This window comes from Nerophis lumbriciformis, linkage group LG17 (assembly GCF_033978685.3).
Source record: "Nerophis lumbriciformis linkage group LG17, RoL_Nlum_v2.1, whole genome shotgun sequence".
NCBI lineage: Eukaryota > Metazoa > Chordata > Actinopteri > Syngnathiformes > Syngnathidae > Nerophis > Nerophis lumbriciformis.
In genome coordinates, this window is record NC_084564.2 from 8,745,113 (window position 1) to 8,772,084 (window position 26,972).

A 26,972-nucleotide genomic window follows, 5' to 3' on the forward strand; every position below is an offset into this window, starting at 1 on the left:
CTTCATGTTTAGATAATATCTGTTGAAAGTAGTTTTAATGGACATGTTAGTGCCTTCATGTGTAAATAATATCTGTTGAAGTAGTTTTAATGGACATGTTAGTGACTTCATGTGTAAATAATATCTGTTGAAGTAGTTTTAATGGACATGTTAGTGCCTTCATGTGTAAATAATATCTGTCGAAGTAGTTTTAATGGACATGTTAGTGCCTTCATGTGTAAATAATATCTGTTGAATTAGTTTTAATGGACATGTTAGTGCCTTCATGTGTAAATAATATTGAAATAGTTTTAATAGACATGTTAGTGACTTCATGTGTAAATAATATCTGTTGAAGTAGTTTTAATGGACATGTTAGTGCCTTCATGTGTAAATAATATCTGTTGAAGTAGTTTTAATGGACATGTTAGTGCCTTCATGCGTAAATAATATTGAAGTAGTTTTAATGGACATGTTAGTGCCTTCATGTGTAAATAATATCTGTTGACATAGTTTTAATGGACATGTTAGTGCCTTCATGTGTAAATAATATCTGTTGAAGTAGTTTTAATGGACATGTTAATGCCTTCATGTGTAAATAATATCTGTTGAAGTAGTTTTAATGGACATGTTAGTGCCTTCATGTGTAAATAATATCTGTTGAAGTAGTGTTAATGGACATGTTAGTGCCTTCATGTGTAAATAATATCTGTTGAAGTAGTTTTAATGGACATGTTAGGGCCTTCATGTGTAAATAATATCTGTTGAATTAGTTTTAATGGACATGTTAGTGCCTTCATGTGTAAATAATATTGAAGTAGTTTTAATAGACATGTTAGTGACTTCATGTGTAAATAATATCTGTTGAAGTAGTTTTAATGGACATGTTAGTGCCCTCATGTGTAAATAATATCTGTTGAAGTAGTTTTAATGGACATGTTAGTGCCTTCATATGTAAATAATATTGAAGTAGTTTTAATGGACATGTTAGTGACTTCATGTGTAAATAATATCTGTTGAAGTAGTTTTAATGGACATGTTAGTGCCTTCATGTGTAAATAATATCTGTTGACATAGTTTTAATGGACATGTTAGTGCCTTAATGTGTAAATAATATCTGTTGAAGTAGTTTTAATGGACATGTTAATGCCTTCATGTGTAAATAATATCTGTTGAAGTAGTTTTAATGGACATGTTAGTGCCTTCATGTGTAAATAATATCTGTTGAAGTAGTTTTAATGGACATGTTAGTGCCTTCATGTGTAAATAATATCTGTTGAAGTAATTTTAATGGACATGTTAGTGCCTTCATGTGTAAATAATATCTGTTGAAGTAGTTTTAATGGACATGTTAGTGCCTTCATGTGTAAATAATATCTGTTGAAGTAGTTTTAATGGACATGTTAGTGCCTTCATGTGTAAATAATATATGTTGAAGTAGTTTTAATGGACATGTTAGTGCCTTCATGTGTAAATAATATCTGTTGAAGTAGTTTTAATGGACATATAAGTGCCTTCATGTGTAAATAATATCTGTTGAAGTAGTTTTAATGGACATGTTAGTGCCTTCATGTGTAAATAATATCTGTTGAAGTAGTTTTAATGGACATGTTAGTGCCTTCATGTGTAAATAATATCTGTTGAAGTAGTTTTAATGGACATGTTAGTGCCTTCATGTGTAAATAACATCTGTTGAAGTAGTTTTAATGGACATGTTAGTGCCTTCATGTTTAGATATCTGTTGAAGTAGTTTTAATGGACATGTTAGTGACTTCATGTGTAAATAATACATGTTGAAGTAGTTTTAATGGGCATGTTAGTGCCTTCAGGTGTAAATAATATTTGTTGAAGTAGTTTTAATGGACATGTTAGTATCTTCATGTGTAGATAATATCTGTTGAAGTAGTTTTAATGGACATGTTAGTGCCTTCATGTGTAAATAATATCTGTTGAAGTAGTTTTAATGGACATGTTAGTGCCTTCATGTGTAAATAATATCTGTTGAAAGTAGTTTTAATGGACATGTTAGTGCCTTCATGTGTAAATAATATCTGTTGAAGTAGTTTTAATGGACATGTTAGTGCCTTCATGTTTAAATAATATCTGTTGAAGTAGTTTTAATGGACATGTTAGGGCCTTCATGTGTAAATAATATCTGTTGAAGTAGTTTTAATGGACATGTTAGTGCCTTCATGTGTAAATAATATCTGTTGAAGTAGTTTTAATGGACATATAAGTGCCTTCATGTGTAAATAATATCTGTTGAAGTAGTTTTAATGGACATGTTAGTGCCTTCATGTGTAAATAATATCTGTTGAAGTAGTTTTAATGGACATGTTAGTGCCTTCATGTGTAAATAATATCTGTTGAAGTAGTTTTAATGGACATGTTAGTGCCTTCATGTGTAAATAATATCTGTTGAAGTAGTTTTAATGGACATGTTAGTGCCTTCATGTGTAAATAATATCTGTTGAAGTAGTTTTAATGGACATGTTAGTGCCTTCATGTGTAAATAATATCTGTTGAAGTAATTTTAATGGACATGTTAGTGCCTTCATGTGTAAATAATATCTGTTGAAGTAGTTTTAATGGACATGTTAGTGCCTTCATGTGTCAATAATATCTGTTGAAGTAGTTTTAATGGACATGTTAGTGCCTTCATGTGTCAATAATATCTGTTGAAGTAGTTTTAATGGACATATTAGTGCCTTCATGTTTAGATAATATCTGTTGAAAGTAGGTTTAATGGACATGTTAGTGCCTTCATGTGTAAATAATATCTGTTGAAGTAGTTTTAATGGGCATGTTAGTGCCTTCATGTGTAGATATCTGTTGAAGTAGTTTTAATGGACATGTTAGTGCCTTCATGTGTAAATAATATCTGTTGACGTAGTTTTAATGGACATATTAGTGCCTTCATGTTTAGATAATATCTGTTGAAAGTAGGTTTAATGGACATGTTAGTGCCTTCATGTGTAAATAATATCTGTTGAAGTAGTTTTAATGGACATATTAGTGCCTTCATGTGTAAATAATATCTGTTGAAGTAGTTTTAATGGACATATTAGTGCCTTCATGTGTAAATAATATCTGTTGAAGTCGTGTACATTTGTGCTGACCTTTTGTGTCCCTGTTGTAAACTACTGGAGTTACTTTCACTTTCAGCTTTGCTCACTTGCTTTGCCAGGCTGCACTTTGGTACGAAGTCGTTGTTGTGGTTTCCTCTGCGGCCGCGCCTTCTTCCTCTGGGAGCTCCCGCAGGTTGACACAAAGTCTGGAGGCAGGAATCCTCTCTCAGAGCAGACACCACACAACATAAGGTCACCTCAGGTCACACCTGACAAAGGTCGCGTGTCTGACACATCCTGTCAACTTTATTTAGATCCTCTTATTACTTTGTGTGTGTGTGCGTGCGTGCGTGCGTGCGTGCGTGCGTGCGTGCGTGTAATCATAAGACCAAGTGGTGGAATTTACTGGGCCTGTTGGAAAGGTCCACTGAAGTCATGCATGACATGAAAAAGTCTTTATGTACATGAATTGGGAGCCCATGGTCACCTCTGGGCATGTGCAGCCTGCATGCGGACACAGTACTTACTTATATAGACTTTTACGTGTCCTACAGTATACAATGAAGCACGAGGAAGATTGTGACCCACTTTGTAGTTCTTGGGGGGGGGGGTCACATTGGCATAAAATGATGTCATACATCTGAGAGCTGAAAGAAGCTTTAAAGTAGGTGTGTCCAACATGGGGCCCGGGGGCCACTTGCAGCCTGCAGCTGATTTTTTTCTAACCGCCCGCCGCATGTATTTAAAATAATATTGCAACAAAAAGAGCGCAAACAGGTGAACTGTAACGAGAGAAAGTTGCAATGTTGACTCTAATTAAACAGTTTTTTTTCTTTGCTCAAAAATGAATAATAACTTGTCATCGACATAAAGAAATTGATCAAGAACACAAATAGTCTAAACTTGTTCTGAGGGCCCAACACGGAACATTTTAATCATTTTCAGTGTGCGTGAAGTATTGCATCCTTTAAGTTGGCGTGTAAAATGTGCAATACAAGCAGTGCCGCAGCGTGTTTACTTATGTGTGATATCATGTGCGATACAAGCAGTCCTGCAACGTGTTTACTTGTGTGTGATATCATGTGCAATACAAGCAGTCCTGAAGCGTGTTTACTTGTGTGTGATATCATGTGCGATACAAGCAGTCCTGCAGCGTGTTTACTTGTGTGTGTGATATCATGTGCGATACAAGCGTTCCTGCAGCGTGTTTACTTGCGTGTGTGATATAATGTGCGTTACAGGTGGTCCTGCAGTGTGTTTACTTGTGTGATATCATGTGCGATACAGGTGGTCCTGCAGCGTGTTTACTTGTGTGTGTGATATGATATCATGTGCGATACAGGTGGTCCTGCAGCATGTTTACTTACGTGTGTGATACAAGCAGTCCTGCCCAAGTTTACTTGTGTGTGATATCATGTGCGATACAAGCAGTTCTGCAGCATGTTTACTTGTGTGTGATATCATGTGCGATACAAGCAGTCCTGCCGCATGTTTATTTGTGTGATATCAAGTGCGATACAAGCGGTCTTGCAGAGTGTTTACTTGTGTGTGATATCATGTGCGATACAAGCAGTCCTGCTGCGTGTTTACTTGTGTGTGATATCATGTGCAGTACAAGCGGCCCCGCAAAATGTTTTGTGTGTGATATCATGTGTCTTCCAAGGGGTCTTGCAGCGTGTTTACTTGTGTGTGATACAAGCAGTCCTACAGCGTGTTTACTTGTGTGTGATATCATGTGTGATACAAGCGGTCCTGCAGCGTGTTTACTTGTGTGTGATATCATGTGTGATACAAGCAGTCCTGTGGCGTGTTTACTTGTGTGTGATATCATGTGCGATACAAGCAGTCCTGCAGAGTGTTTGTGTGTGATATCTTATGCGATAAGCGTTTCTGTAGTGTTTACTTGTGTGCGATATCATGTGCGATACAAGCGGTTCTGCCACATGTTTATTTGCTTGTGATATCATGTGCGATAAAAGCAGTCCTTCCGCATGTTTACGTGCGTGTGATCTCAAGTGCGATACAAGCGGTCCTGCATAGTGTTTACTTGTGTGTGATATCATGTGCGATACAAGCAGTCCTGCAGAGTGTTTACTTGCGTGTGATCTCATGTGCGATACAAGCGGTCTTGCAGTGTTTACTCGTGTGTGATATCATGTGCGATAAAAGCAGTCCTTCCGCGTGTTTACATGTGTGTGATATTATGTGCGATATAAGCAGTCCTGTGGCGTGTTTACTTGTGTGTGATATCATGTGCAATACAAACGGCCTGCAGAGTGTTTGTGTGGGATATCATGTGCGATACAAGCGGTTCTGCAGCGTTTTTACTTGTGTGTGATATCATGTGCGATACAATCACAGTGTTTACTTGTGCAAAGCTAGACAGACAGTCTAAACGTCATCTAGATGTCCTCCAATAAACACACAATGTATTCTATTTTACTAAAGTCATTTACAAAAGGTAAACATGCTAGGCTATAGGATACAACAGCTAAGCACACAATAACACACAAGCTAGACATACGTAACAAACGTGTCCGCATCACTTAACTTACTGCCTCATAAGTTAAAGTTAAAGTACCAATGATTGTCACACACACACACTAGGTGTGGCGAAATTATTCTCTGCATTTGACCCATCACCCTTGATCACCCCCTGGGAGGTGAGGGGAGCAGTGGGCAGCAGCGGTGGCCGCGCCCGGGAATAATTTTTGGTGATTTTAACCCCCAATTCCAACCAATAAGTTTAACTTCATGAATTATCGTGACCACCAGGTGTCATCAAAAAAAATAAATTACCGCTTCACTTCAACCTAAAGACAGCACAAGTCCCTTCCAGATGGTTAATAATAGATATGTTAAGTGTTTTTAATAATCACCATTCTTCACCAAACCTTTTCTAACATTCCACACTACTAAATGATATCAGATCAATATCTGTATCAGAAGTAAAACAAGTTGTATCGGGACACTTTAATAACAAACGTTCCCAGATGAGAGTCAGCTGCAAAGGGAGGGACTCGTTTTCTTCACTTCCTGTACTTTAATAGCCACATGTGCCCCCCCCCCCAAAAAGCACCAAAAACTACAAAAATGAACATTTGTCCTCCATAATTATTATTTTTTTCTGCTGGGATCCTTCACCTGCACAAACAAGCACTTTCCACCCGGGTGTTGGTCATGTGACCCGGGTGTTGGTCATGTGACCCGGGTGTTGGTCATGTGACCCAGGTGTTGGTCATGTGACCCGGGTGTTCCACTTAGTTTTGTTGCCAACGCAAACTTGGACAGGAAGTGGCGGCATCCTGGCGTCACGCTTGCAACATTCCCTCCAGCGCGGCCACCCAGTCTCTGGGAGAGTCCTCCTCAAAGTCCCTGGGTGGGGGGAGAAGCACGAGGTCATCAGGTCACATGATCAACCCCCTGATTAGGGACACCTGCATACTCATTTTGACTAACGTGATGCATGTGACCTGCCTTTAAACGCCGCACACACACACTGACAGCTCTACCTGCTGGCCGGGGTGAAAACTGCAACACTGAAGTGGCAAATATATTTTCAGGTTGGCGCTGTGGCGTTTTGTAAATTAAGGAAATTTAAAAGATGAAAGAATAACAGAAAATAATGTTATTTAATTATAAATGTTCTATGTTGCATTCAAAGTTTATTGTTAAAATCATAAATATTTTTTTATAGAAATATTACATCTTTATTATTATCAAATTCCTATTTTATTGTAGTTATATAAACTTTATTTTCACAAAGTCTATTCCATAATGCATTCAAAGTTTGTTAAATTCAAAAATAATATTTTATTAAAATATTACGTCTTTATTCTTGTCAAATTCCTATTTTATTTTAGTTATATTTTCATAATATTTTTACTTTAAAAGTTGATAATCATTCAAAGTTTGTTCAAATACAAATCATGTTTTATTGAAATACTACGTCTTTATTATTATCAAATTCCTGTTTTATTTTTGTTATATTATTTTTGTTTTTATAATATTTTACTTTAAAACTTTATTCTATAATACATTCAAAGTTTGTTAAATTCTAAAATAATATTTTATTGAAATATTACGTCTTTAATTTGATCAAATTCCTGTTTTATTTTAGATTATCTTCAATTTCACAATATTTTTCCTTAAAAAAGTTGATTCTTTAATCAATCAATTGAAATATTACATCTTTATTCTTGTCAAATTCTTATTTTATTGTATTTATATTATCTTTATATTTTTACTTTAAAACTTTATTCTGAAATGCATTCAAAGTTTAATTGAAATATGTCATTCTTATCAAATTCCTATTTTATTTTAGTTATCTTTATGTTCATAATATTTTTACTTTAAAACTTCTATAATGCATTCAAAGTTTTTAACATAAAAAATAAAGTTATATTGAAATATTACGTCTTCATTCTTATCAAATTCATAGTTTAGTTATATTATCTTTATTTTTTATTACATTTTTACTTTAAAACTATTATAGAATGCGTTCAAATGTATTAGAATATTGCGTCTTTATTCTTATCAAATACCTATTTTAATTTAGTTATATTATCGTTATTTTCATAATATTTTTACTTTAAAAGTTGATAATATTCAGTTTGTTCAAATACAAATCATGTTTTATTGAAATACTACGTCTTTATTATTATCAAATTCATGTTTTATTTTTGTTATATTATCTTTATTTTTATAATATTTTAATTTAAAACGTTATTCTATAATACATTCAAAGTTTGTTAAATTCAAAAATAATATTTTATTGAAATATTACGTCTTTAATTTGATGAAATTCCTGTTTTATTTTAGTTATATTATCTTCATTTTCACAATATTTTTCCTTAAAAAGTTTATTCTTTAATCAATTCAAAGTTTGTTAAATTCAAAAATAATATTTTATTGAAATATTACATCTTTAGTTTTATCAAATTCATAGTTTAGTTATATTATCTTTATTTTTTATTACATTTTTACTTTAAAACTATTATATAATGCGTTCAAAGTTTGTTAAAATCAAAAATGTTTTATTAAAATATTGCGTCTTTATTCTAGCTCAAAAAGTTAGCATGTTAATTTTAGCATGCTAGCAAGCGAACGTTAGCATGTTAACAGTTAGCATGTGTCACATACCAAGTTATATGACTCTAGGGTATATGGCTGCGAAATTAGAGAAGTGTACAATTAGCTGAAAACGTTAGCATGCCATTGTTAGCATGCTAACAGTTAGCATGTGTCACGCACCAAGTTATATGACACTGGGGTAAAGATTTGCATAACTAGCTCAAAAAGTTATCATGCTAATTTAAGCATGCTAGCAAGCGAATGTTAGCATGCTAACAGTTAGCATGTGTCACATACCAAGTTGTAAGACACTGGGGTAAAGGGTTGCAAAACTAGCTAAAAAAGTTAGCATGCTAATTTTAGCATGTTAGCAAGCGGACGCTAGCATGCTAACAGTTAGCATGTGTCACATACAAGTTATATGACACTAAGGTAAAGATTTGCAAAACTAGCTCAAAAAGTTAGCATGCTAATTTAAGCATGCTAGCAAGCAAATGTTAGCATGCTAACAGTTAGCATGTGTCACATACCAAGTTGTAAGACACTGGGGTAAGGGTTGCAAAACTAGCTAAAAAAGTTAGCATGCTAATTTTAGCATGCTAGCAAGCGAACGTTAGCATGCTAACAGTTAGCATGCTAACAGTTAGCATGTGTCACATACCAACCAAGTTATACGACTTTGGGGTAAAGAGTTGCAAAACTAGCTCAAAAATAATTATCAAATAATAATTATCAAAATAAATGTTTTAATTTTCTAATGGCGAGTCGGACGTAAGTCCATTTTTAGTGCGAAGACGACGTGCGGTCACCATGGCAACAAAAGAGCTTACGTGTCCTCGTCGTCGGAGCGCGGCTGGAGGCGCTCGTCGTCGGCGTGGACTTCCTGCTCGGGGCCGTCTGTGTCGTCACTCTGAGGCTGCGAGAGCGGACCAATCAGAGGACTGTCACCTGGGGAGGAGAAGAGCCGTATCAGTCATTCTTTGGGGTTACAAATAGAGATGTCCCATAACAACTTTATCACTTTGAATACGATACTTTGAGTATTGGCTCATACTGATATGAACCCGAAACGATACCAGCAAGAATCATGTGGAATGATTCAGAGGTCGCGTTGAAAAACACTAACATTATGACTAGAGATGTCCGATAATGGCTTTCTTTGCCGATATTCCGATATTGTCCAACTCTTAATTACCGATTCCGATATCAACTGATACTGATATATACAGTCGTGGTATGAACACATTATTATGCCTAATTTTGTTGTGATGCCCCGCTGGATGCATTAAACAATGTAACAAGGTTTTCCAAAATAAATCAACTCAAGTTATGGGGAAAAAATGCCAACATGGCACTGCCATATTTATTATTGAAGTCACAAAGTGCATTATTTTTTTTAACATGCCTCAAAACAGCAGCTTTGGGACATGCTCTCAATGAGAGAGCATGAGGAGGTTGAGGTGGGCGGGGTATATGTAGGGGGTTTGATTGATTGATTGATTGAAACTTTTATTAGTAGATTGCACAGTGAAGTACATGTTCTGTACAATTGACCACTAAATGGTAACACCCGAATAAGTTTTTCAACTTGTTTAAGTCGGGAGGGGGGTGTATATTGTAGCGTCCCGGAAGGGGTTCTGGGTATTTGTTCTGTTGTGTTTATGTTGTGTTACGGTGCGGATGTTCTCCCGAAATGTGTTTGTCATTCTTGTTTGGTGTGGGTTCACAGTGTGGCGCATATTTGTAACAGTGTTAAAGTTGTTTATACGGCCACCCTCAGTGTGACCTGTATGGCTGTTGACCAAGTGTGCTTGCATTCACTTGTGTGTGTGAAAAGCCGTAGATATTATGTGACTGGGCCGGCACGCAAAGGCAGTGCCTTTAAGGTTTATTGGCGCTCTGTACTTCTCCCTACGTCCGTGTACACAGCGGCGTTTTAAAAAGTCATACATTTTATTTTTTGAAACCAATATTACATTTTAAAGCATTTATCATCCAATAATATCGGCAGCCCGATATTATCGTACATCTCTAATTATGACACATTTATGCCTCTGAAGTGGAGTGTTGATTATTATTCATAGTGGTCACAATAAATCATGAACTAAAACTCATGATGCGGACACATTTGTTACTGGATATTTCCTAATTCTGCCTTGGAGGCTTTGTATGTGTAAGTCATATGCAACTATTGTTATTTGATACTTGTTTATATTGACATGTGACATTTTATTGTTCACTGATGATTACCTATGTTTAGCTTGTGTGCTTAGCTGTTGTGTAGCTGCTCTCTCCTAGTCGCCTATAGCCTTGCATGTTGTTTACCTAGTATTAGTGATCAATAGTACTAGTATTAGTGATCAATAGTACTAGTTATAGTGGCAAACAGTACTAGTCTTAGTGACGAACAGTACTAGTATTAATGACAAATAGTACTAGTATTAGTGACAGACAGTACTAGTATTAATGAACAACAGTACTAATGTTAGTGACAAACAGTGCTAGTACTAGTGACAAACAGTACTAGTATTAGTGACAAACTACTAGTATTAGTGACTAATAGTACTAGTATTAGTGAAAGACAGCACTAGTCTTAGTGACAAACAGTACTAGTATTAATGACAAATAGTACTACTATTAGTGACAACAGTACTCGTATTAGTGACCAACAGTTTTTTTGATTGATTGATTGAAACTTTTATTAGTAGATTGCACAGTACTAATGTTAGTGACAAACAGAACTAGTACTAGTGACAAACAGTACTAGTATTAGTGGCAAATGGTACTAGTATTAGTGACAAACTACTAGTATTAGTGACTAATAGTACTAGTATTAGTGAGAGACAGCACTAGTCTTAGTGACAAACAGTACTAGTATTAATGACAAATAGTACTAGTATTAGTGACAACAGTACTAGTATTAGTGACCAACAGTTTTTTTGATTGATTGATTGAAACTTTTATTAGTAGATTGCACAGTACTAATGTTAGTGACAAACAGAACTAGTACTAGTGACAAACAGTACTAGTATTAGTGGCAAATAGTACTAATATTAGTGACAGACAGTACTAGTATTAGTGACCAACAGTACTAATGTTAGTGACAAACAGAACTAGTACTAGTGACAAACAGTACTAGTATTAGTAGCAAATAGTACTAATATTAGTGACAGACAGTACTAGTATTAGTGACCAACAGTACTAATGTTAGTGACAAACAGTACTAGTACTAGTGACAAACAGTACTAGTATTAGTAGCAAATAGTACTAATATTAGTGACAGACAGTACTAGTATTAGTGACCAACAGTACTAATGTTAGTGACAAACAGAACTAGTACTAGTGACAAACAGTACTAGTATTAGTAGCAAATAGTACTAATATTAGTGACAGACAGTACTAGTATTAGTGACCAACAGTACTAATGTTAGTGACAAACAGTACTAGTACTAGTGACAAACAGTACTAGTATTAGTAGCAAACAGTATTAGTGACAAATAGTACTAGTATTAGTGACAGACAGTACTAGTCTTAGTGACAAACAGTACTAGTATTACTTACAAATAGTATTAGTATTAGTGAAATACAGTACTAGTATTAGTGACCAACAGTACTAATGTTAGTGACAAACAGTACTAGTACTAGTGACATACAGTACTAGCATTAGTGGCAAACAGTACTAGTATTAGTGGCAAACAGTACTAGCATTAGTGGCAAACAGTACTAGTATTAGTAATCAATAGTACTAGTATTAGTACTTGAAGTATTGACAACAGACCTTCTCTGTGGATCACGAAGGTGCTGAAGGCTCGCTTCAACTCAGCTTTCTCCAACAAACTCAGCAGCCTCTCTGGAGGATCTCGCTGCCATTGTTTGCGTCGCCCTCTCTCCTCTGGACACATCATCCACACACCTGACTTACAGTCTGGGTCACATCATCCACACACCTGACTTACAGTCTGGGTCACATCATCCACACACCTGACTTACAGTCTGGGTCACATCATCCACACACCTGACTTACAGTCTGGGTCACATCATCCACACACCTGACTTACAGTCTGGGTCACATCATCCACACACCTGACTTACAGTCTGCGTCACATCATCCACACACCTGACTTACAGTCTGGGTCACATCATGCACACACCTGACTTACAGTCTGGGTCACATCATCCACACACCTGACTTACAGTCTGGGTCACATCATCCACACACCCGACTTAGAGTCTGGGTCACATCATCCACACACCTGACTTACAGTCTGGGTCACATCATCCACACACCTGACTTACAGTCTGGGTCACATCATCCACACACCCGACTTAGAGTCTGGGTCACATCATCCACACACCTGACTTACAGTCTGGGTCACATCATCCACACACCCGACTTATAGTCTGGGTCACATCATCCACACACCCGACTTACAGTCTGGGTCACATCATCCACACACCTGACTTACAGTCTGGGTCACATCATCCACACACCCGACTTATAGTCTGGGTCACATCATCCACACACCCGACTTACAGTCTGGGCCACATCATCCACACACCTGACTTACAGTCTGGGTCACATCATCCACACACCCGACTTATAGTCTGGGTCACATCATCCACACACCCGACTTACAGTCTGGGTCACATCATCCACACACCCGACTTACAGTCTGGGTCACATCATCCACACACCTGACTTACAGTCTGGGTCACATCATCCACACACCTGACTTAGTCTGGGTCACATCATCCACACACCTGACTTACAGTCTGGGTCACATCATCCACACACCTGACTTACAGTCTGGGTCACATCATGCACACACCTGACTTACAGTCTGGGTCACATCATCCACACACATGACTTACAGTCTGGGTCACATCATCCACACACCTGACTTACAGTCTGGGTCACATCATCCACACACCTGACTTACAGTCTGGGTCACATCATCCACACACCTGATTTACAGTCTGGGTCACATCATCCACACACATGACTTACAGTCTGGGTCACATCATCCACACACCTGACTTACAGTCTGGGTCACATCATCCACACACCTGATTTACAGTCTGGGTCACATCATCCACACACCCGACTTATAGTCTGGGTCACATCATCCACACACCCGACTTACAGTCTGGGTCACATCATCCACACACCCGACTTACAGTCTGGGTCACATCATCCACACACCTGACTTACAGTCTGGGTCACATGATGGACACATCATCCACACACCTGACTTACAGTCTGGGTCACATGATGGACACATCATCCACACACCTGACTTACAGTCTGGGTCACATCATCCACACACCTGACTTACAGTCTGGGCCACATCATGCACACACCTGACTTACAGTCTGGGTCACATCATCCACACACCTGACTTACAGTCTGGGTCACATCCTACACACACCTGACTTACAGTCTGGGTCACATCATCCACACACCTGACTTACAGTCTGGGTCACATCATCCACACACATGACTTACAGTCTGGGTCACATCATCCACACACCTGACTTACAGTCTGGGTCACATCATCCACACACCTGACTTACAGTCTGGGTCACATCATCCACACACCCGACTTATAGTCTGGGTCACATCATCCACACACCCGACTTACAGTCTGGGTCACATCATCCACACACCCGACTTACAGTCTGGGTCACATCATCCACACACCTGACTTACAGTCTGGGTCACATTATGGACACATCATCCACACACCTGACTTACAGTCTGGGTCACATGATGGACACATCATCCACACACCTGACTTACAGTCTGGGTCTCATCATCCACACACCCGATTTACAGTCTGGGTCACATCATCCACACACCTGACTTACAGTCTGGGTCACATGATGGACACATCATCCACACACCTGACTTACAGTCTGGGTCACATGATGGACACATCATCCACACACCCGACTTACAGTCTGGGTCACATCATCCACACACCTGACTTACAGTCTGGGTCACATGATGGACACATCATCCACACACCTGACTTACAGTCTGGGTCTCATCATCCACACACCCGATTTACAGTCTGGGTCACATCATCCACACACCTGACTTACAGTCTGGGTCACATCATCCACACACCCGACTTACAGTCTGGGTCACATCATCCACACACCTGACTTACAGTCTGGGTCTCATCATCCACACACCCGACTTACAGTCTGGGCCACATCATCCACACACCTGACTTACAGTCTGGGTCACATCATCCACACACCTGACTTACAGTCTGGGTCACATCATCCACACACCTGACTTACAGTCTGGGTCACATCATCCACACACCTGACTTACAGTCTGGGTCACATCATCCACACACCTGACTTACAGTCTGGGTCACATCATCCACACACATGACTTACAGTCTGGGTCACATCATCCACACACCTGACTTACAGTCTGGGTCACATCATCCACACACCTGACTTACAGTCTGGGTCACATCATCCACACACCCGACTTATAGTCTGGGTCACATCATCCACACACCCGACTTACAGTCTGGGTCACATCATCCACACACCCGACTTACAGTCTGAGTCACATCATCCACACACCTGACTTACAGTCTGGGTCACATGATGGACACATCATCCACACACCTGACTTACAGTCTGGGTCACATGATGGACACATCATCCACACACCTGACTTACAGTCTGGGTCACATCATCCACACACCTGACTTACAGTCTGGGTCACACGATGGACACATCATCCACACACCTGACTTACAGTCTGGGTCACACCATCCACACACCTGACTTACAGTCTGGGTCACATGATGGCCACATCATCCACACACCTGACTTACAGTCTGGGTCACATGATGGACACATCATCCACCCACCTGACTTACAGTCTGGGTCACATCGTCCACACACCTGACTTACGGTCTGGGCCACATCATCCACACACCTTACTTACAGTCTGGGACACATCATCCACACACCTGACTTACAGTCTGGGTCACATGATGGCCACATCATCCACACACCTGACTTACAGTCTGGGTCACATGATGGACACATCATCCACCCACCTGACTTACAGTCTGGGTCACATCGTCCACACACCTGACTTACGGTCTGGGTCACATCATCCACACACCTTACTTACAGTCTGGGACACATCATCCACACACCTGACTTACAGTCTGGGTCACATGATGGACACATCATCCACACACCTGACTTACAGTCTGGGTCACATGATGGACACATCATCCACACACCTGACTTACAGTCTGGGTCACATGATGGACACAGCACCTGACTTAAGGTCTGGGTCACATGATCTGCTCGCGTACCTTGATGGACATCGCCATCGGACGACAGGAGGCTGGCGTTGGCCAACACCTGGATCACGGTCTCTGAGGGCTCGGCGGCCCAACGCCTTCGAGGAGGAGGTGCTTTGTTTTCCCCTGCAGTCAAAGGTAAAATGAATCTTTCATGGATTCATGCATGAATCTTCCATGGATTAATGAATGAATCTTCCATGGATTCATGTATGAAGAACAACTGGTTCATACCTTCCAGGGTGTCAATCAAACGCTCTCCTCCCAGATGGTGCAGGACTTTCTTCCCCTGGTCGCCCTGCCGTCTCCCAGCAGAGCGCCGCCCTCGTTGCTCCGCCTCTAAGGCCTGCAAACACGGCCGCCCATCAAACGCTCTCAGGGTCAAAGGTCAGACCCCGCGCGGCGAGGGTTGCGCAAGAGTACCTGGGGGGACAGGTGTGCTCGCAGGAGCCCGGAGACCCGGTGAGAGGTGAGGATGGTGCGCAGGGACGGACGCTCTTTGGGGTCCGTCTTGAAGACGTGCCTGAGCAACAGCTGCAGCTCAGGGGGGAGGTGCCTGGGTGGGGGAGGGTAGGACCCCCGACACACTTTCAGTATCAGACTCTTCCAGCTGGGAGCCTGGAACTGAACAATGACATACATCCGTGATATCATCATACATCATATATCATTTAAGATACACAGTACATCATACATCATGATACATGATACATGATATATGATACATCATGATACATGATACATGATGTATGATACATCATGATACATGATATATGATACATCATGATATATGATACATCATGATACGTCATACATGATATATGATACATGATATATGATACATCATGATACATCATACATGGTACATGATATATGATACATCATGATACCTGATATATGATACATGATACATCATACATGATGCATCATGATACGTCATAAATGGTCAATTATATAATGATACATCATGTACTGTATGATACATGATATATAATACATCATGATGCGTCACACATGCTACATGATATATGATATATGATACATCATGATACATGATATATGATACATCATGATATATGATACATCATGATACATCATACATGATACAGCATATATGATACATGATATATGATACATGATGATACATCATACATGGTACATGATATATGATACATCATGATACGTCATACATGATATATGATGTATGATACATCATGATACATCATGATACATGACATATGATAGATCATATATGATACATCATGATACATCATACATGGTACATGATACATTATGATACATCATGCATGATACATCATATATGATACGTGATGTATGATACATGATGATACATCATACATGGTACATGATATATGATACATCATACATTATGATACATCATACATGATACATCATATATGATACATGATATATGATACATGATGATACATCATACATAATGATACATCATACATGATGACACGTCATACATGGTACATGATGTATGATACATCATACATGATACATCATATATAATAAATGATGTATGATAAATCATGCTACGTTATACATGATATATCATATGTGATGTATCATATATGATACATCACATATGATGTATGATGCATTAAGTATGATAAATCATACATAATGCATGATAAATGATACATCACATGATAAATGTATTGTATTGTCTGATATTGTGTTATTGTAATACAACTTTACATTGTCATATATTGTGTTATTGTAATACAACTTTACATTGTCATATATTGTGTTATTGTAATACAACTTTACATTGTCAGATATTGTGTTATTGTAATACAACTTTACACTGTCATATATTGTGTTATTGTAATACAACTTTACATTGTCATATATTGTGTTATTGTAATACAACTTTACATTGTCATATAATGTGTTATTGTAATACAACTTTGCATTGTCAGTTGTGTTATTGTAATACAACTTTACATTGTCATATATTGTGTTATTGTAATACATTGTTACATTGTCATATATTGTGTTATTGTAATACAACTTTACATTGTCTTATATTGTGTTATTATAATACAACTTTACATTGTCATACATTGTGTTATTGTAATACAACTTTACATTGTCATACATTGTGTTATTGTAATACAACTTTACATTGTCAGATATTGTGTTATTGTAATACAACTTTACATTGTCATATGTTGTGTTATTGTAATACAACTTTGCATTATCAGTTGTGTTATTGTAATACAACTTTACATTGTCATATATTGTGTTATTGTAGTACAACTTTACATTGTCTTATTTTGTGTTATTATAATACAACTTTACATTGTCATACATTGTGTTATTGTAATACAACTTTACATTGTCATATATTGTATTATTGTAATACATTTTTACATTGTCATATATTGTGTTATTGTAATACAACTTTACATTGTCATATATTGTGTTATTGTAATACAACTTTACATTGTCATACATTGTGTTATTGTAATACAACTTTACATTGTCATATATTGTATTATTGTAATACATTTTTACATTGTCATATATTGTGTTATTGTAATACAACTTTACATTGTCATATATTGTTATTATAATACAACTTTACATTGTCAGATATTGTGTTATTGTAATACAACTTTACATTGTCATATATTGTGTTATTGTAATACAACTTTACATAGTCATATATTGTGTTATTGTAATACAACTTTACATTGTCATACATTGTGTTATTGTAATACAACTTTACATTGTCATACATTGTGTTATTGTAATACAACTTTACATTGTCATACATTGTGTTATTGTAATACAACTTTACATTGTCATATATTGTGTTATTGTAATACAACTTTACATTGTCAGATATTGTGTTATTGTGATACAACTTTACATTGTCAGATATTGTGTTATTGTAGTACAACTTTACATTGTCATATATTGTGTTATTGTAATACAACTTTACATTGTCTTATATTGTGTTATTGTAATACAACTTTACATTGTCATACATTGTGTTATTGTAATACAACTTTACATTGTCATACATTGTGTTATTGTAATACAACTTTACATTGTCATGTATTGTGTTATTGTATTACAACTTTACATTGTCTTATATTGTGTTATTATAATACAACTTTACATTGTCATATATTGTGTTATTGTAATACAACTTTACATTGTCATACATTGTGTTATTGTAATACAACTTTACATTGTCATGTATTGTGTTATTGTATTACAACATTACATTGTCTTATATTGTGTTATTATAATACAACTTTACATTGTCATATATTGTGTTATTGTAATACAACTTTGCATTATCAGTTGTGTTATTGTAATACAACTTTACATTGACATATATTGTGTTATTGTAGTACAACTTTACATTGTCATATATTGTGTTATTGTAATGCAACTTTACATTGTCATATATTGTGTTATTGTAATACAACTTTACATTGTCAGATATTGTGTTATTGTAATAAAACGTTACATTGTCATATATTGTGTTATTGTATTACAACTTTACATTGTCATATATTGTGTTATTGTAATACAACTTTACATTGTCATATAGTGTGTTATTGTAATACAACTATACATTGTCATATATTGTGTTATTGTAATACATTGTTACATTGTCATATATTGTGTTATTGTAATACAACTTTACATTGTCTTATATTGTGTTATTATAATACAACTTTACATTGTCATATATTGTGTTATTGTAATACAACTTTACATTGTCATATATTGTGTTATTGTAATACATTTTTACATTGTCATATATTGTGTTATTGTAATACAACTTTACATTGTCATATATTGTATTATTGTAATACAACTTTACATTGTCATATATTGTGTTATTGTAATGAAACTTTACATTGTCATATATTGTGTTATTATAATACAACTTTACATTGTCATATATTGTGTTATTGTAATACAACTTTACATTATCATATATTGTGTTATTGTAATACAACTTTACATTGTCAGATATTGTGTTATTGTAATACAACTTTACATTGTCATATATTGTGTTATTGTAATACAACTTAGCATTGTCAGTTGTGTTGTGTTATTGTAATACAACTTTACATTGTCATATATTGTGTTATTGTAATACAACTTTGCATTGTCAGATATTGTGTTATTGTAATACAACTTTGCATTGTCAGATATTGTGTTATTGTAATACAACTTTTGGAGGTGAGATGGTTTTACCGGGTGTCGCAGGGTGCACAGCTCATAGAGGACACAACCTAGAGACCACACGTCGCTGCAAAACACACAAGACGGCAGTATGACTACACAACACACTGGCAGGTAAACAAGGTTGTTTGCTGGACACCCGTCACCTCTTATTGTTGTACGGCTTGTTTTCCCAGATCTCAGGGGCCACGTAATAAGGGGTCCCCACGTACGTGCAAGCGTAGGCCTCGGCGCTGCAGCACCAAACATTCCAAAGTGGTTCACAGTCCAGTTAAAAGCACACAAAGTACACCTGGATCCTCAGGATACCTGCTGAGAACACACGCTGAGCCAAAGTCTCCCAGCTTGATGGTGCCTTTGTCGGTCAGGAAAATGTTCTGGAAGGGGGACAGAACAAAAAATGGGGTTTGGATCAAACTGAAAGGTGCGTCCAACACTTTGCTCGCCACAAACAACACATTGTGTATGATTTAAATAGGGCTCATGTGATGCAGTCATTAGACTCGGTTACAAACGTGACAATGAAAAAGTCAAAGGAACTCAGCACAGATCTGAAAAAACGAATCATTGACTTGAACAAGTCAGGGAAGAAGTCACTTGGAGCCATTACAAAGCAGCTTAAAATCCGAGAGAAACTGTGCAGACAGTTGTTCGTAAGTATAAAGTGCATGGCACAGTTTTGTCACTGCCACGATCAGGAAGAAAACGCAAGCTATCACCTGCTGCTGAGAGAAAATTGGTCAGGATGATCAAGAGTCAACCGAGAACCACCAAAAAGCAAGTCTGCAATGAATTGGAAGCTGCTGGAACACAGGTGTCAGTGTCCTCAGTCAAGTGTGTTTTGCATGACCATGGACTGAGAGGCTACCATGCAAGAAGGAAGCCCTTGCTCCAGAAGCCACACCTTAAGGCTCGTCTAAAGTTTGCTGCTGATCACATGGACAAGGATAAGACCTTCTCGAAGAAAGTTCTGTGGTCAGATGAAACAAAAATTTAACTGTTTGGCCACAATACCCAGCAATATGTTTGGAGGAGAAAAGGTGAGGCCTTTAATCCCAGGAACACCATTCCTACCGTCAAGCTTGGTGGTGGTAGTATTATGCTCTGGGCCTGTTTTGCTGCCAATGGAACTGGTGCTTTACAGAGAGTAAATGGGACAATGAAAAAGGAGGATTACCTCCGAATTCTTCAGGACAAGCTAAAATCCTCAGGTTGGGTCTTGGGTGCAGTTGGGTTTTCCAACATGACAATGACCCCAAACACACATCAAAAGTGGTAAAAGAATGGCTAAATCAGGCTAGAATGAAGGTTTTAGAATGGCCTTCCCAAAGTCCAACGTGTGGACAATGCTGAAGAAACAAGTCCATGTCAGAAAACCGACACATTTAGCTGAACTGCACCAATTTTGTCAAGAGGAGTGGTCAAAAATTCAACCAGAAGCTTGTGGATGGCCATACTTGTCAACCCTCCCAATTTTCCCGGGAGACTCCCGAATTTCAGTGCCCCTCCCGGGTAAACAATTCTCCCGATTTCCACCCGGACCACAATATTGGGGGCGTGCCTTAAAGACACTGTCATTAGCATCCTCTCCAACCTGTCGTCACGTTCACTTTTCCTCCATTCAAGCTGCGTGCCGACCTAGTCACATAATATATGCGGTTTTTACACACACATGAGTGACTGCATACAGGTCACACTGAGGGTGGCCGTATAAACAACTTTAACACTGTTACAAATGCGGGCCACACTGTGAACCCACACCAAACAAGAATGACAAACACATTTCGGGAGAACATCCGCACCGTAACACAACATAAACACAACAGAACAAATACCCAGAAATCCCTTGCAGCACTAACTCTTCCGGGATGCTACAATATACACCCCCGCCCCCCCTAACCCCGCCCATCTCCCGAATTCGAAGGTCTCAGGATGGCTACCAAAAGCGCCTTATTGCAGTGAAACTTGCCAAGGGACATGTAAGCAAATATTAACATTGCTGTATGTATACTTTTGACCCAGCACATTTGCTCACATTTTCAGTAGACCCATAATAAATTCATAAAAGAAGCAAACTTCATGAATGTTTTTTGTGACCAACAAGTATGTGCTCCAATCACTCTATCACAACAAAAATAAGAGTTGTAGAAATGATTGGAAACTCAAGACAGCCATGACATGATGTTCTTTACAAGTGTATGCAAACTTTTGATCACGACTGTATAAGACTGGTGGACCTTGGACTTGAGATCACGGTGCAAGACCCGCTTTTCGTGAATATGGCTGGCGCCTGCACACATCTCAGCAAACCATCTCAGGATCTACAGGCAAAAAAGGATTGCAATGAATTAAAAGCAGGTCAGGTAAAAACTGGTACTTAATTCAGGGGTTTCCCTTCCGAACAGGTGAGATAAAGTCCGAGTCAGTTGCCATGGTAACTTACTCAGTGAACCAAAGCTGGCTGGCTTGTGTTCTGGTTTTCTCAACCCTCTCAGGAGGATAGTATTTCAACTATTACAAACATAAAGTCATCTGTAAAAAAGTATCTTGTTAGCCAATTATTATTATTTTTTTTTAATTAAAAAGTCGATTTTTTAATGGTAATTTAAATCATTAATAATGTATTTTTATTTTAACATGTACTGGTTATAAACTATCATATCTGACATCTTGATTCACGTTTATCAGGAGAGTGTGGAGGTCAATCTGTGTCTTCACTACAAATGCTTGTTTTTTGACACTGACATGATTTAACTGAATTGTTTTGCATTACAACACCGGTGTCCAACTCAAGGCTGGGGGCCAGATCTGGCCCGCCACATTGTTTCATGTGGCCCGCAAAAGCCCGGGGAAAATGTGTGTTAATAAAATACTTCTTTTTTTTTTTTTTTTACCAAATGCAAATAATTATTTCGATTTTGACAGGAAAAAATGCGTATATTCTAAACGTTATCTAATCATGCCAAATATTACATAATTATTTAGTGTATTACAAAAATATGTTAGTAAAGATAACATTAGTTTGTTCATGAAAAAAATCTAATAATCAAGTTCATAGGCAATAATGTAATAATATGAGGTGATTACTGGTACACATTTATAGCAAAGCTGTCAAATGATATATATATATATATATATATATATATATATATATATATATATATATATATATATATATATATATATATGTATATATATATATATGTATATATATATGTATATGTATATATATATATATATAATATATATATATATATATATATATTTTTTTTTTAATCTGATCACTTTGAATTTTGATTAATCATGATTAATCTCAGGTTATTGCCTTCATGCATTATCGTAATTATTTTTTTTTAAAAAGTGATTAATCAAAAATCAAAGTGATCAGATTTAAAAACAATATATATATATATATATTTTTTTTTTTAAATCTGATCACTTTGCATCAAAATTCTAAGTGATCAAAAAAAATTATATATATATATATAGATTAAAAAAAAAAAAAAAAGAATAAATAAATAAATTTAAAAAAAAAAATTAAAATTATATATATATATATATATATATATTTTTTTTTAATCTGATCACTTTGAATTTTGATTAATCATGATTAATCTCAGGTTATTGCCTGCATGCATATTTGTAATTATTTTTTTTAAATGCGGCCCTCTGAAGGCAGCCATTGCTGTGATGTGGCCTTCAATGAAAACAAGTTTGACATCCCTGCTTTAGAATTTTACGGAGCCCCTAAAGGGACATGGGGGAATTTTTTTTTTAAATAATTTATTTATTTATGTTTTAGACATGTATCTCGTGAGAAACTTTTTATAAAGTTATAAAGTATATATATATATATATATATATATATATATATATATATATATATATATATATATATATATATATTTGTTTTAAACATGTATCTCGTGCGCGCGAGAACGTTACGATACATGTCTAAAAAAAAAAAGTATACTTTTTTTTTTTTATAACTTTATAAAAAGTTTATTTTGCGCACGAGAAAGTTTATAGTGCGCACGAGATAGTTTCTCGAGATAGTTTCTCGTGCGCACGAGATACACGTCTAAAAAAAAAAAAAATTCCCCCATGGTCCCTTTAGGGGCTCCGTAGAATTTTGTAACCAATTTTTATTTTTTATTTTATTTTTTTAAATTCAAATCAGCCTGACAAAACCATGAAACAAAAATGCAAAATCCAGCTGGTCAAAATCCAGTGTATACAAATTAATTGCAGAAGTATTTGTTGCATCAAATCGAAAACATAACAATTTGATTAATTCAGACCCTAAATATTAAGTTACAAAAATTCCAATGTATAAAAAAAGCGTTTGTGAAAAAGACACAAATCAACCTCCATTGTAAAGACATGACAAGTGATGATGTGTTCAGGAATAGCGAACAGGTTAGGTTATTACAGTACGTTACCATGGTAACTGCCTCTGAGTTTGACTCTCTATCTTGGAAGATAGAACCAAGAGCCTTACGTGATCCACACCGAAGTGTTTGCTTTTCTGCTGCTGGATCTTCTGCAGAATGTCTCCCCCGCCGCAGTATTCCATCACAATACACAAGAGGTGATCAGCTGCACAAACACCAGCTGCTGTTACACCGACACACACACGTCGACACGAACGCGTCACAAAGTGCTGTGATTTACCGATTACCTTCAAACGCCTCATGGAAAGTCACAATATGAGCGTGTTTCATTGCGGACAACAACACCGCTTCTCTCCGGCACCTCTCCGCTTTGGACTCATTCTGTTACACAAGTGCACTTTAATCACTTTTATTATTGACATTATTGAATATTGTTTGTGTACCTTCGGCAGCTGTATTTCCTTGACGACATACTTCTCCTGGGTGTTTTTACACTCGGCTAACAAAGCCCTCCCAAAAGATCCTTCACCGATGACTTTGTGCACTGAATAGCCCTCCATTAAAGAGCATCGCACACAGGGTAAGAATTAGTGAGTGTTTTTCGCCACTTTTGGACTCGTCTTGGTGATTAGTTCTCTCTATGGCTTCTATTGTGTTGCTACTTCCGTGTTGTTAAACGACGTTCCTCCAACCCCGCCTACATCCGGGGTTTTGAATGACGCGCCTTCAACCCCGCCTACTTCCGGGTTATTGAATGACGTCGCTTCGATCTCGCCATTCGGGCTCTAGATGGCGCAAGAGTATAAAATAACGTTTATTATATATATATATATATATATATATATATATATATATATATATATATATATATATATATATATATGCATTTGTATTTCAGAAACTATTAATCGCCAAACGTTGCATGCGAAACACACAGTTAATTTGAAAATGACGGCATTAGAGTATAATGTGCTTAAATGGAAGCTCAGATACATAAAAGTTGTTTTTTTTAAAAATCCGCATCCTAACATGTTGAATTGAGAAATGGTATTACGGAATTCCTGGAATTTCGGGAAAACCGGGAATGTTTGCAGTTTAATAAACAACTTAGTTTTTTGTCCTAATTAAGGGACATTTTTTGACGGTGGAACGGTTGAAAAATGTGGAAGGAGTAGTTGCCAGAAAAAAAGGTGGAAATAGGGCTTTGGAAAACCAGGGATTCTGGAAAATCCTGGAATTTTTTTTAACTTGGAAAAATTATAGTTTGAATTTCCAGGATGGAAAAATGTGGAACATGTGGAAATGGTTGTAAGTTTGAAAAATGGCCCATTCATTTTGAATGGGAAAAATGTCCCGGAAAACGTGGAATTCTGGGAAATCTGGGAATTTGTCAAGGGAAAGCCCGCGATTCCTGAACAGGCTGAATATTTTGAAGTTGGAACAGTTTGAATCAGATGAAAATTGTGGGAGTTGTGGAACTTTGAATAATGTCTCATTGATTTCAATGGGAATTTTCCAAAAATTTCGGGAAAAGCGGGAATTTTGGGGAAAATGGTAAAAAACTTGAATGGTCTGAATGAGTTGAAATGGTTGGTGTTGGAATTTTTCAAATCGGTGGAGAAATGTTGAAGTAGTAACATGTTGAATTGAGAAATGGTATTACGGAATTCCTGGAAATTCGGGAAAACCGGGAATTTTTGCAGTTTAATAAACAACTTAGTTTTTTGTCCTAAATAAGAGAAATGTTTTGATGGTGCAACGGTTGAAAAATGTGAAAGGAGTAGTCGCCAGAAAAAAGGGTGGAAATAGGGCTTTGGAAAACCAGGAATTCTGGAAAATCCTGGAATTTTTTTGAGCTTGGAAAAATGATGGTTTGAATTTCCAGGATGGTGGACTGTGTATGAATAGATTGAAAAATGTGGAACATGTGGAAATGGTTGTAAGTTTCAAAAATGGCCAATTAATTTTGAATGGGAAAAATGTCACGGAATTCTGGGAAATTTGGGAATTTGTCAAGGGAAAGCCCGCGATTCCTGAACAGGCTGAATATTTTGAAGTTGGAACAGTTTGAATCAGATGAAAATTGTGGGAGTTGTGGAACTTTGAATAATGTCTCATTGATTTCAATGGGAATTTCCCAAAAAATTCGGGAAAAGCGGGAATTTTTTGGAAAATGGTAAAAAACTTGAATGGTCTGAATGAGTTGAAATGGTTGTTGTCTGAATTTTTCAAATCGGTGGAGAAATATTGAAGTAGTTACATGTTGAATTGAGAAATGGTATTCTGGAATTTCGGGAAAACCGGGAATTTTTGCAGTTTAATAAACAACTTAGTTTTTTGTCCTAATTAAGGGAATTTTTTTGACGGTGGAACGGTTGAAAAATGTGAAAGGAATGGTCGCCAGAAAAAAAGGTGGAAATAGGGCTTTGGAAAACCAGGAATTCTGGAAAATCCTGGAATTTTTTTGAACTTGGAAAAATGATGGTTTGAATTTCCAGGATGGTGGAATGTGTATGAATAGATTGAAACATGTGGAACATGTGGAAATGGTTGTAAGTTTGAAAAATGGCCCATTCATTTTGAATGGGAAAAATGTCCCGGAACACCTGGAATTCTGGGAAATCTGGGAATTTGTCAAGGGAAAGCCCGCGATTCCTGAACAGGCTGAATATTTTGAAGTTGGAACAGTTTGAATCAGATGAAAATTGTGGGAGTTGTGGAACTTTGAATAATGTCTCATTGATTTCAATGGGAATTTCCCAAAAAGTTCGGGAAAAGCGGGGATTTTTTGGAAAATGGTAACAAACTTGAATGGTCTGAATGAGTTGAAATGGTTGTTGTCTGAATTTTTCAAATCGGTGGAGAAATGT

The 26,972-nt window shown here is 36.9% G+C and overlaps 2 protein-coding genes across 3 annotated transcripts in view; one reads left to right on the plus strand and one right to left on the minus strand.

Moving 5' to 3' along the window:
- Window positions 1–5,901: 5,901 nt before the first annotated feature.
- Window positions 5,902–24,794, minus strand: nek3 (NIMA related kinase 3). Of its 2 annotated transcripts, XM_061972385.1 has the most exons (13): window positions 24,546–24,794; window positions 24,390–24,483; window positions 24,210–24,307; window positions 21,946–22,029; window positions 20,018–20,085; window positions 19,855–19,941; window positions 19,721–19,775; window positions 15,890–16,090; window positions 15,701–15,812; window positions 15,479–15,592; window positions 11,899–12,012; window positions 8,951–9,068; window positions 5,902–6,422 (listed from the first exon to the last, which is right to left on the minus strand). In XM_061972385.1, exons 1-13 carry the CDS (start codon window positions 24,660–24,662, stop codon window positions 6,359–6,361), a joined length of 1,326 nt encoding a protein of 441 aa, XP_061828369.1. In that variant the 5' UTR covers window positions 24,663–24,794; the 3' UTR covers window positions 5,902–6,358. The 2 variants fall into 2 exon arrangements, with proteins under 2 accessions (XP_061828369.1, XP_061828370.1); XM_061972386.1 differs by lacking the exons at window positions 19,721–19,775; window positions 19,855–19,941; window positions 20,018–20,085.
- Window positions 24,474–26,972, plus strand: part of cog6 (component of oligomeric golgi complex 6) — a 231,261-nt gene continuing 228,762 nt past the window's right edge. Inside the window, exon 1 of the mRNA XM_061972384.1 lies at window positions 24,474–24,682. The gene's annotated coding sequence lies outside the window, so the exon portion shown is untranslated. The remainder of the gene's footprint in view (window positions 24,683–26,972) is intronic.